Source organism: Lutra lutra, chromosome 7 (genome assembly GCF_902655055.1).
Source record: "Lutra lutra chromosome 7, mLutLut1.2, whole genome shotgun sequence".
Classification (NCBI taxonomy): Eukaryota; Metazoa; Chordata; class Mammalia; order Carnivora; family Mustelidae; genus Lutra; species Lutra lutra.
The window spans coordinates 81,668,275-81,681,910 of record NC_062284.1 but is presented as its reverse complement, the minus strand read 5'-3'; the positions used below and the strand labels follow the sequence as shown (position 1 = coordinate 81,681,910).

General features: G+C 34.7%; 1 protein-coding gene across 4 annotated transcripts in view; it reads right to left on the bottom strand.

The window, feature by feature from the left end:
- The window catches only part of NUBPL (NUBP iron-sulfur cluster assembly factor, mitochondrial), a 222,774-nt gene that overhangs the window by 11,327 nt on the left and 197,811 nt on the right, over nucleotides 1–13,636 (bottom strand). For 2 of the 4 annotated variants that reach the window (XM_047738345.1, XM_047738346.1), the window contains 2 exons: nucleotides 6,615–6,735; nucleotides 3,285–3,367 (listed from right to left, as the gene is read on the bottom strand). In XM_047738345.1, coding sequence (XP_047594301.1) covers nucleotides 3,285–3,367; nucleotides 6,615–6,735 — 204 coding nt within the window. The remainder of the gene's footprint in view (nucleotides 1–3,284; nucleotides 3,368–6,614; nucleotides 6,736–13,636) is intronic. The other 2 variants (XM_047738342.1, XM_047738344.1) reach the window with 1 other exon arrangement.

Here is a 13,636-nt window from a genome sequence, read left to right as displayed (position 1 = left end):
CTATGAAGTGTGTAAACCTGTACATTCACAGACCTGTACCCCTGGGGATAAAATATATTATATGTTTATAAAAAATAAAATTAAAAAAAAAAGATATGTAAATAGAATCAGTATTAAGCTTCCACAAACACAACAGAATTTGCTGGCAGGGCTATGACTAGCTCCTATGAGCATATTTCTGTTGGTGTTCATAGGGAAAAAGGGAAAGAAAAAGGTTATCAAGAGGCAAGATTCATCACAAGAGTAAACAGAAGGATCCTGTGATTCGAACAGGAGGCGAACCGAAAGCTAGTCTAAATGTACATAAGAGACACTGAACTAATCCTGCAATTTATTAGGAAGTGAAGTACTGCATTTGTAAGAGAATGTATAGAGTACGGTGTCAAAGCTGTAAGGGGAAATAGCCTCTAGCACTATCTTGGACAGTTCCTTATTGTGAATGAACCCTTGCTTCTTCACCTGAAAAATGGAAATTATTACACATATCTCACAAATGTGTTAAGAGAATCAAATAAAATAATGTATTTACTGCACCCAAGTATTGTACTACCTCTTAAAACAAATTAAAGAAATCAAACCTAAGACCTGGGAGGTGATATAACGGAAAGACGCCAATGTTTGCAAGGAAAACACTTGTCCATTAATCACATTTTAACATCTATCAGTTCTATAACCTTGGGAAAATTATTTAAATTCCCTGTACCTCAGTTTCCTCATGTGTAAAATGGGGACTATTTATACATTACATTAAATTGTTGTGAGCATAAAATTATGTAAGTAAAATGTCTGACAGCATCTGGTACACTGTAATTGCTATTATGATTAGGAGGATGATTACTAATAATGAATGTCTGCAATCTAAGTGTAGGAAGTAATAATTTCCATGGAAACAGAATAAACACAAGGCACTTTTTTTTTTTTTTTTTTCATGGCCATGCCTAAATCTTAAAATTGCTCAGAAGTCTTCATATTTAAGGTTGACAATCTGGAATATGAAATTCTCACTACTCTTGCCAAGACCTCACCAAATCAAACCTAGCACAAGCTACAAAGGGTTAAGCTGTCCTCGTTCTCATAAATGTCAGTGAGCAACAGTAAAATAATAGGTCTAATGTTTATGCAAATGTAAATGAGATTAAAAAAACTTAACTCCAAAAACTACACAGACACTACTGTTTAGAGTTTTAAATCACATTATCTTTTGATGGTTGCTTTATGTTTTCTCTTTTATTACATTCCTTTTACTTCTTTTCAGAAATCTCAAAGAAAAAATAATAATGGATAGGTGGAGAAAATATTTAAAAATCTAAACTCGTAACTGATATAATCTAGTAAGTAATTATTCTTGGTCATAAGAAATCACCATAGAATGTCTTTAGTCTATTCTTCGGAGGCATTTAAAAGTACGTAATTAGGGGGTGTCTGGGTGGTTCAGTGGGTTAAAGCCTCTGCCTTCGGCTCAGGTCATGATCCCAGGGTTCTGGGATCAAGCCCTGCATCAAGCCAAGCAAGGAGCCTGCTTCCCTTCCTCTCTCTGCCTGCCTCTCTGCCTATTTGTGATCTCTGCCTGTCTGTGAAATAAATAAATAAAATCTTAAAGAAAAAAAAAAGTATGTCATTAGGGGCTCTTGGGTGGCTCAGTGGGTTAAGCCTCTGCCTTTGGCTTGGGTCATGATGTCGGGGTCCTGGGATTGAGCCTCCCATTGGGCTCTCTGCTCGGTGGGGAGCCTGCTCCCCGCCCCCACCCCGTGCCTGCCTCTTTGCCTACTTGTGATCTCTCTCTGTCAAATAAATAAAATCTTTAAAAAAAAAAAGTATGTAATTAAAACACACTCGAATTTCATACAATTTTCATCCACTACATAAAGTACACCTATGGTAGCGGGGTTGCCAGACTAATTATGAGAATAATAAAGGGTTACAGTTTTTGCTTATCTGGAAGATTTCTAAGAAAAGGCTGAAAAGGAAATTTAACATTTACTATCTGTAAGTCAGAGAAAAGAAACACAATGATAAGTGCTACACATTATACTCTATCTCCTCAGAGATCATATCCCCAGCAACTTAATCACCTACACCAAAACTGTGGACTCTTAAGAAAGGGAAAAGACCTTGGGCCCCTGAAAGAAAGAACTCTAAATGAAGGTACTTCACTTATCCAAGATTCCTGACCATCATTTTTACCCTTACTTTATTTTTAGCTTTAACCAACCTCAGCTCTTTTATTTTCCAGTTCACACAAGATTTGAGAAAGTAAGGAAGGAATGAAAGTAGTAGTAGTTATGGATAGCCAAAATAATAGGACTATAAAGTTAAACCCATGAGCTAAGAAAAAACAAAAAGGAATAACTGTAAGAAGGCTGACTGGGGCTTTTCAGCAAAGAAGCACAAAAACTACATCAAAACTGATGCATCCAGATGATGGCTGAGCTTCTAGCTTACATAGCAAGTGCTACTTAGGACAGAAGAAATATATATGATTAATTTTATTCCTATCTAAAAAAGAAAGTAAAATAAAAGATTTTATTCTTAAAGTCGTAAAGCTTCAGCAGTCTTGAAAATCTATCAACTGTATCTCCAATGACGTTGGCTCATGAAACACAACCAGTTTTGACCTTACCTCTTCAATCATATTTATCAAAATAAATGTAGTGAAAATCCCATCTGTAATGCATAAAACAACTTCCTTATATCCAACTTAATACTTTTTTTTTTTTAGGTTTATTTATTTTAGAAAAACAGCATGAGTGGGAGAGGCAGAGGGAAAGGGAGAGAAAATTTCAAGCAGACCATGCACTGAGTGTGGAGCCTGATATGGGGCTCTATCTCACGACCCCGAGATCATGACCTGAGCTGAAGCCAACTGGGATGCTCAATCAACTGCCTCACCCAGGTGCCCCCAACTCAATACTTTCTTATGTCAGTTCTCCTTCTCCTAACAATCAGCTGAACTTCTAATACTGAAATATGGTAATCTTGGGTAGTTAGATACTGCTAGCCAGAAAAATAAGAATTTGATAAACACTCGTTATTTGTGTTCTTCATGAGGAAACTGGCTAGGTGATAGGCCTTTGCAGGTAAACTTGTTCAAATAACAATTCAGAGCAAGCACTGATATGCTTATGATATAAAATAGTTATTTAAAGATGCTTTAAATAAATTAACTTATCTTTGTTAAAAAATGCATTGCAAATAAACTAGATATTCCCAATTTCTTTGTAAATATCAAAAAGTATATATCCTGTAAAAAGACACTAAAATACATATATAAAAACATCACTTACCTCATCACTTTCAGGTTGTGAAAACACAATCGGCTGGCCTGTATCTGAAGTTTCCCTTATATTAAGATGTAAGGGAATGTCTCCTAAAAGAGCCCACCAGACATCCATTAATACTACAAAAGTTTACATAGGCATTTGGAATTTCACTATTTGAACTTCAGAAAAAAACACAAAAAAACAAGTTTAAATTAAATTCATTAAGTCAACTTGAACTATGACTATCTTCAAGTTGCTAAATCTCTGAAAAAGGAATTTCAAATGAAAATTAGGGCCAACGTATTTCATTGGAGGGTAGTTCAGGGGTTGTGTTATGTATATATGAAAGCTATGTGGCAGCCGATCAAGGGATAAGGCCTCTGATTTATTCTTTGCTGGAGGTCTTCCAGCAAGAAATGGCCTGGAAGACATTTGTAAAAGTATTTCTCTCTGTAGTATCTGATATAGACACATCATACCAAGCAATAAGAGGAAATGAAGACAAAAAGATGGGGAGACAAATTCATCAAAAACAAAAAAAAAAGTGTAACAAAATTATCTTCCTGATATTGGCAGATGAGTGAGCTAAGAGAACTGCTGAAAAGTAAGGCAGATCTGTTATCTCCACTACCTTTCTCTTTATCCAATGAAACTATTTTTTCTTTTATCATGTATCGATCTATATAGCATTACATATAACTTGTGAACCAGATGAGATCTCAGGAAGTATTTAAGAACCTCCATTATACACACTTAAGGTTGAAAAGGTGGTGTGTCTTGTGTAACTATTAGGTGGTAGAATTTAGGGGAAAAATGCTCTGATCCATCATACAATTGGCTCTACTACCCCTTTACAAATGAAGCCTTTCAAAAGATTTAGACTTAAAATGCAGTAAATGGAGTCATAAGCAGAAAAGTTGACTTGTCATGGTACTGAATGTTCCTAGAACCACTCCAAATCCATGCAAGCGTTACTGAAACATACATGTGTGTTTATATAAGTAAGTCAGCAGCACCAGGCTAGGCTAGGTAAATAAAGCAGAAGTATATGCTATAAAATTAAAAATCTATTACAAGTTATATTATAAAGTACACAGAGTAACATAATTCATTCTTCTCTTGTCAGCAAATTCTCTTGTCTTAATCAACTCTTTAGGAAATTTAAATCTTTCCTAAATGTTCAATAGCCAATGACAAAATACCTGAATATTTCTGTAGTCACTTAAAGATTAGCTTTTCAGTAAATTTGATGTCTATTCTATATATCAACTTAAGAGTGCAAGAAACTGTCACAGGGATACGGGAAAATATGTTAAAGAAATTCTTAGAAACCATAAAGCTTTTTCCTTGATTTATGCCATCATAGTAAGGAATCCTGAATGGTTTCAGTTCTACCACAATAATGGAAGGAAAAAAAGCAAAACTGTTTTCTTCATATATAGTCACCTCTCAATATAGTTTCTGCCTTCTAGAGACTCATAATCCTATCTATAAGCAAAGAAGAATTGATGAAGAAAGAGGAAAACCTTTTTAGAAAACAGGTGGCACACCATAGTGAGACTGGTAATGGGCTAACAGCTGTTTAACAGAGAGGGATAAAAAGGAATAAAGATATGTAGAGTGGGTAAAGTGCAGCCTGGCCTTGAAATTATCTTTGAGGGGCTAGGTCTGAAGGAAGCGAGGGCATATTTCAGAGACATAATGACTATGCATAATCTGTCCTTGGAGGTAATACCGAGAAAGTTCTGACAGCCATTTTACCGAACAATTTTTTAAATATAGCCCAATGGATGAAAGTAAATTAAGAGGTAGCCAGGGAGTCAGTAAAGGACATATAAGGGTTCCAGGGAATTCAACCAGCCAGAAGGCCATAACTGGAAGAGCTCTTACCCTAACTTCAGTTCCTCCTTCCTGCCTCCAGCCTCTTTGTTATTGGAGCCCCTGCTCCAGATCATGGGAGGTCTCACTGGGCCCCATGACTGCATTAAAAGGAGGAGATGTGCCCTGAATTGGAACTCCTAATTATTTTTCCCAGAACACAATTAGATACAACAATCTATACGCACTGTTTTTTGTGATCAGTATTCAGTGTTTCTGACAAATTTTTAGGGTAACTAAACATTTGTGAGCTGTTGATTAAAATGTAACTTCCATATGTGAGATTATGAGATATATTTCAAATTCAAAATAAGTGATTTACGATATCATACCACCCATTTATAAATCAGGGAATTATAATATTGTCAGTAAAATTCAATAATGCCATTATAATTACACATTTACTTTATTACATAAGTGAATGTCAATCTGTTGTTATTATGCAGATTTGGGAAATTGAACTTTCTAAGTTAAATAAAAAACAGTTGCAGAATATAATTAGTGGCTATAATTATAGCAATGTATCAAAATATATCATTAGTATTCACCTGGTACTGTGGTGGCTGCTACAGTACAAATGCATAATAACAATAACACATTTAACATCAACTTTTAGAAATTTAATTATAATAAAGAATGTTTTGAAATTCCTTGATCTCTAAGGGATCTTAATTGTTAACTATCTAAAACTAATAATTCACTCTCTTCCTCCCTTATTCAGCATCTAACATCTGCCTTTGCCCAGAACAGAAACTCATTCAAAAGGAAAATATCAACACGTTTCCTAAAACGTCCATTAAGTTGCCTGTGGATTTTTTAAGAATTATGTTTTACCTAAAATCTGTGTTTTGCTCATTTAACACCTGATTTTACTTCTCACAACACTAATTAATCCCTCAATTCAGTAACGTGAACAGTACATATAATGTGTATTTCAGGTGCCATATCTCTTGGACCAAAAACATATAAAGAGATTACAGAAAACAGAAGACATTATCTTTCTAGAACAAAAAGAGTGATAAGTTCAGAACTTATCAGAAAGGCATTTTTTCATATACACCAAGAACTAACACTTAGAAAGGTTGCTACAACACATTAACCAGGTGTTTTCATATACCTCTTTATACTGAAAGATGTTTCCCCTTAGCAAACAACCGATGACCATTATTTAAAATAAGGACTTCAAATTACAGTACTCAAACCATGAAACTCTTCTCAAATTCAAGATACAGGCAGTTTTTACCTACAGCAAAAGTTATAATTGGCAGAACAAACCTCCTCTTCAAAAAGCCTTCTACTAATGAACTATTATAAAAAGCAAAGGAAGGTTAACACATACAACTCCCAATACTATCTTAATTTCAAGTACAAAACTGAAGACAATTCATATTTTTCTGAGACATTCTTCATCACCATGCTTTATCCCCACCTTCCTTTCTGCCATTTCCTTTGCAAAAGAATATCCTGTGGTCTTACCTAGAACATCAAGATCAAGAGTCCGTGCTAGTCTTCTTGCACCATCAGCACCAAAAATATGAGTCCTATGTTTACATTTTGGACACTGGAAAACACTCATATTTTGGACAAGGCCCAGGATCTAGAATAACAAAACCACTGAAATTAAAACACAATTAAACCAAAATTTTTTCTACTTTATTTCTTTTCAGTGTTCCAAAATTCATTGTTTATGCACCATACCCAGTGCTCCATGCAATATGTGCCCTCCATAATAGGCTCACCCAACTCCCCACCCCTCGTCTCCAAAACCCTCAGTTTGTTTCTCAGAGTCCACAGTCTCTCATGGTTTGTCTCCCCCTCCGATTTCCCCTATCTCACTTCTCCTTTAATCCATTATTTCAGCAAGTTTTTACTGAGTACCCACTGGGTTCTAGTGATACAGTCATAAATAAGTTACGGTCTCTGCTTTAAAGGGAACTCACAAACTAGTGGGAGAGCAAGACACATGTAATTAACTTTAGTAATGTGATAAATGCTAAAGATAATGAAATGACAGGGATAAGAAAAATTCTGTCTGGGAAGAATAAAAGATATCTCTGAGCTGCCCATATTACCCAGAATTGTTTCATTGGGTTGAGGGTGAGAAGGGTTGAGGCAGGAATTCTAGGCAGAAAGTGGAACACAAGTCAAGACAGTGAAATATAATTGCACATGGCTTATTTGGGCTGCACACTCTTGGGGGGCAAAGGCAGAAGCTGGCTTGATAAGGGAAGTCAGAGTCCAATGGCAAGGTGCTAAATGCGACTCATGATTTTCTTCTTGTGACAACAGAAAACTACAAAAGATTTTTAAAGTTGAAAAGATGGTCCCACAAAAGGTTTTTCAAGTTGAAAAGATGGTCCTAAGAGGTAATATTACACAATCAGATCTGTATTTTAGAAATTTAGCTCTGATAGCAATACAGAAAGAATAAGCAGGAAGATGCAGTGGAAAAAAGAATGGAAAAGAGGCTATTGTGAATGAAGTCTCATGATAAATGACAGCTAACAAATACTGATTGCTTATTATATACCAGGCACCGGGGTAAGTGTTTTAGATGAACTATCTTATTTACTCCTATCAAAAACTTTATGAGATGGGTATTTTGTCATCCTCATTCCATTGCTGAGAAAAAGAACAAAGCTAGCAAAACACTAAAACTCAACTCTTATCAGAATGTTATCATTTGAAACAAAAATTTAAAGTCTTATAGAAAGTGTCCATCTCTGAGTTTCACTAGCTTCTGGAACAAAATAGATACTTTATAAACATGTGCTGAATAAATAGGCTCTGCAAATATAATCCTTATTCATGTTTCTTTTAATCCCATTTTCTTATTAATGAAAAGCAGTGAGTCTCTTCTAGAATAAAAATAAGGAACACAATTATCAAAGGCTTAGAGATAACATGTCTCTATCATGCTATCAACTCCACCAAAAACATCATCATTACAGGAGATTTCTCTACTAGAACACTTGCATTTTAAATGAAAAATAGCACTGACAATCCACAATGAACCATACAGACAAGAAAATTTCTTATTCTTTCTGAAAAGGGAGACTGAACAGACTAAAGTTTCCCAGAACATATGCAAATGAAGACAAATTGTAAGGGACATAAATTTGTAGCTAAGCATTTTCCAAGCATCTAATATATCTTTTGCTGATGCAAAGTATTATAAAAAATAAATCATATTGTACTTTGGTAATTCAATACCATCTCCAAAAAGCCAGCAGAAAACATAGCTAAAGATCACACACCTTATTTGTTTATTCAGTATGTCTATATCATACACCCATTGCCTGGGCAGTTTTACTGCCATTTATGTTAAACGTGATATATTCCCCTCACTGTAGAGCTTTCAACTTAAACCTAAAAATATCACTCAAGAAATGGAAAAAGGGAAAACACTTAAATATTGTGAAAATGTAGGTGAGGGTATATTCTAATCCAGAGAGAATAGGAAAAACATCTCTACTCCAGAATCTCTTGGACTCCCCAAGACATAGGAGGGTATGGGGCAAGAGTGTATTTTCAACTTACATGATTAACTTATTATCAATATCTTATTATTGTTTTCCATGGCCTATATAAATGTCTCAGTCATGTTCTCTATATAGACTACATAATGTCACAAACATAAAACCGTAAGCAAACTCAATATTTAATAAGCTCCTATTACATGCCAGTAACTGAGCTAAACAAAAGGAGTAGCATACAGAGGTAAGCAAAACAGACTTGATTCTTGCCCTTCTGGAGCTTGCACGCTAATTAGAGAAGCAGACTGAACAATTAATAGTTCAAAAATCTACTTTGACGATGGAAGAGCTTCTCTGGAAGCAAAGCACAGAGGATTATGAGAGCATAGAAGAGAGAGAACCGTATCTATCCTAAGAGTCACAGAGGAGTTCCTTGAGGAAATATGTAACCTAAAAGTTAAAGAAAAAGCAGGTAAAAATTAGGAGAAAAGGAGGGAAAACTCTCAAGGAAGAAGTAGGGGGACAAGTCTCCTTCAAGGAACTGAAAGACCAGCATGGCTGAGTTATGGTGTGAGCAGTGTGAAATTTTTCTAGCAGGACAGAAAGCACTAAACATAAATAAAAAAATTATTTTGTCAAACTGACTATATTAAAATTAGTAACTTTAATTGGAAGACACAATTTAGACAGTGAAAAGACAAGCTATAAAGCAGGAGATGGGATTTATAATACACATCCATGACAAAGGGCTTTTATCTGGAATATATAAAAGAACTCTACAAGCCAAGAGAACATCAGAAATTTTTAAAAAATGGGCAAGACTTAACAGGCACTCCTTAAAGACCAATAAACTTGAAAAAAAGTTTTCAACTTCACTAATCATCAGAGAAATGCAAATTAAAACCACAATGAGATACCATACATTCATTCTTAAGACCTGATTAGAACAGTGGAATGTCTATAAGACAGCAACAACATCAAATACCATATCATGGTGAGGACACAGAGCAAGTAAAATTCATAGTTTCAGCTGAATGCAAACTGGTACAATGATTTTAAACTGGTATAACCATTTTGGAAAACTGGAAAATTTATTTAAATTCAATTTAATTAACATATACTGTATTATTAGTTTCAGAGGCAGAATTTAGTGATTCATCAGTTGTAACACTCAGTGCTCATTACTTCAAGTGCCCTCCTTAGTATCACCCAGCTACCCCAACCCCCTCCCTTCTCCCCTCCAGCAAATCTTAACTTCTTTCCTACAGTTAAGAGTCTCTTACGGTTTGTCTCCCCCTGATTTTGTCGTTTTATTTTTAACTCTCTTCCCCTATGATCCTGTTTTGTTTCTTAAATTCCACATGAATGAGATCATATGATAACTGTCTTTCTCTGACTGACTTATTTTGTTTAGCATAATACCCTCTAGTTCCATCCACATTGTTGCAAATCACATCGATTTTATTTTCTCAAGTATGGTGAGCATGTAGTGGTATCTCATTGTGCTGGACTGTTCAAAACATTAATCCGTTTATACTGGGAACTATATTTCCTAGAATCTTTCTTCCTTTATAGCTCCTTGTTAAAGTTCCCTAAAAGTAAAATGACACAAGTTTTAGGAAGTGGAAGTGAAGCCATAGGCATTACACTCTATAGTTTCCTTTGGTTAGAGGTGGGGAAAGAAATTTGCAGGACTGCAGGTGTATTCCAGTTGGTCCTCTTTCTTCCTGACATTGCGCCCATCCTCTGCCCTGAGGTTTTAATTTGCATTGCCATAATTATTAAAGAAGTTGAGCATATTTTTACATGTTTATTGATTATTTGTATATTCTCCTCTGTAAAGTGTTCAGTTCTCTTGTCTATTTTTTCCATTGATTATATAGGTCTTCTTACTGAATTATAAGAATTCCTAGTTTTTCAATAGAATTCCTTTGTTGATACGTTCTCAACTTTGATATTGATTATACTGAGTTAAGTATATTATTAAAATTAAGATCATCTGGGTTTTCCCCTACATTTTAAAACATGGGTACTAAAAATTTTACATCACATTTGTGACTTGCATTACATTTCTATTGGAGAGCACTGTTGCAGACAACTAAAGAGTGACCATAGAACTGATTTTGGTAGTTCACCTTAATTTTATGTTGTTTCAAGGTCCTAAAGATGAACAAAAACATTTATGAGGATCAGTGATTTATGAGTAATTGAAAATTGAAGAAACATGAAACATTTACCTTCAAGACTATATAGGAAAGATAAACTGTCAAGTTTCTTTGCTTTTAGTTGAAATTACATCAACTGAGTGTGATAACACACACATATTTATCTGATTAATTAGAAAAAGAGAACAAATTACTTATTAAAATATGCAGAGTATGTGGCAGACAACTTTTTGAAACCACAGTGTTAGCTGGAAGAAAATTCAGAAAAGAACCTCGAATATTAAAAAGCTTAGAAAACACTATGCTAGTTTTTAAGAGTAGAGTTCTATAATCAATGAGTTTTGAACAGGAGCAGTTAATAAAATAAGAAAGAACATTAGAATATCCATATGACAATTTTATTCAAAAAAATTCTTTTAAACAGGAAAGTGTTCATGTCCATACCATCCTCTACTGTCCTTCCGGCCACAAGCCTTATACTGTGTGAATACTTTATGTGTTCTTAAGCTGTTTATTATACAGCTACTACGTATATCTTTCATAGTAGAAACATTAGAAAGCAGATGCTTTGCCAAAGCTTAATTTACATAATACCATTGAGATGCAGCTGTAAGCATGCTCAATCTTTTTTTTAATGTCTCATCAAAATATAAGATCCTTTTTTTGTGTCAACTAGACTCAAATAGAAAAAAATTTCAGAGGAAAAAAATGTGTAAGATCCTTATCTCTTTTTCTTCTGCTAGTTGTATACTGAAAGCAAATGCTATATGCCTGCTTAACATCAGCCACCACAAACCTTTTATGTGTTATTTTTATGTTATTCCAATCCATGATTGCCTCAGAAGTACTTCTTTTATTAACTTTTAAAAAATTGACTCTCTTGAAATATCAATGTTGCTCTGAAATATTGGATTTTTGTGTCCAACTGAATTAAGCAAGCTCAAAAGGCCCCAATTTTAATTTCTTCTTGGTATTTTAAATTCAGATTCAGGTAAGTAACAAGTAAGATTTTCAGGCTATTATTTAATCCAATTTCTCAAGGTTACAATCAGGTTAAATTCTTGCTGGTTGGAAATTGTCACAAGGATTAAAAACTATGATTTAAGAAAAAATGAGGAGAAATTGACTGTTAAATAGAGAATGAATAATAATAACTGAAATAGATTAGATTCTTAAGTGCTATTCAGTTTCCCATTAGCATTGAACCAATTTAAAAACTATATATACTAAAGTATATTTCCTGAAACAAGTGTACAAATATAATTTTTTTAAAGACTTATTTTCATTTACTTTAGAGAAAGATAGTTTGAGTGAGCATAGCAGAGAGGGGCAGAGAGAGAGGGAGAAAGAAGTTCCAAGCAGCCTCTGCAGGAGTCTGCAGCGGGGCTCCATTCCGTGACCCTGAGATCACCACCTAAGCCGAAATCAAGGTTGGATGCTTAACTGACTTGGTCACCCAGGTGCTCCCAAATATTATAATTTTTAAAAATGAGATGGGTGGCTTGTTTTCTCTTTCAGAAGAAGTAGTCTGGCATGGAAAGAACAATGAATGGGGAAACCTGCATTCATGTTCCTTTCAGGAACCAATTAAATAGTTGTGGGTCCTTGAGGTACAATTCAACTTCTTTATGTCCTGAATCCCAAAATGAGGGTTTACAACAAATGATGATCTCTATAATAATGACCCCTAAAATCTAACACTAGAACAATAACATTCAGAGCCACCTTTATAATACCATATATACATATGGTATTATTTTGATATATTTTGATATAATTTGATATACATATGTATAATCTCATTGAGTTGCCAAAAGGACCAATGAAATGGATCACAAAACATTGAATGTATATTATTTGCTCTAGATCACACAGTTAATAAATAACATAGCCAAAATTCAAACCAGCTGGGTCATTGGTTTGTATGTGGAAGTCACCAAGAAAGACAAGTAAATGGACTCCAGGATTTTGTCCTTAGAAATAGGTGGCCTGAAACAATGATGAGTCAATACAGTTTAGTAGGGCAATTTAGCACAGTAATTAAGAGCACAGTTATAAAGGAAGGACTGATTTGAACCCTCTTCATACTAACTGTGCAATCTAGGCAGCTTTAAACTTCACTTTCTTCTGGCCATGGAACTCCCCTTGCCTAAAACACATTCATTATACCTCTCTTGACTATCACCTAAACCTATGGCCCCTTAACTCCTCCCCATTTTTCAATCCACCCATTTCCTGTCTCACTTGCCCATCTAGACAATCAGAACCCAATGGTAAGCAAATTTATACTAAAATCTATCCATCTATCTATTAAAATCAATACTTTGTTTCCAGGTCACCTGTAGCAGACAGGTAGCTGTTGACCTAAGTCCATGGTCTCATCTTCCTTGGCACAGATCTAACCTACATTTCTTGGGCTCCCTGAGAACTGTGACAAGTGACCACATGACTGAGTTTTAGTGAAACGTGTACACACACATATGTATGTCTGGTCCATAAAAATTTCCATAAGCATGCCTCTGTGCTATCTTTCCCTTCGGGCTGGCTCAAATGAAAATAGCCCCAAAGGTGGGCTTAGAACTCACATTTGAACATGGCAGAGGCTACAGCGGCCTAAATAACTTCCTGGAAGAAGACCACTCTGATCACCTGTTCATCTCTGAGTACTGTTCCATGAACAAGAAATAAACTGCTATTGTATTTGCATCATTATATATTTTGAGGTTTATTTGTGACAGTAATGAACTGTATTAAATAATGTAAATTTTATTTTAAAAATTTTTAAATAATGCAAATGTTAAATAATTTTAGACTCTATATAACTTTAGCAATTTAATCTGTATGAAGAGAATGGTTT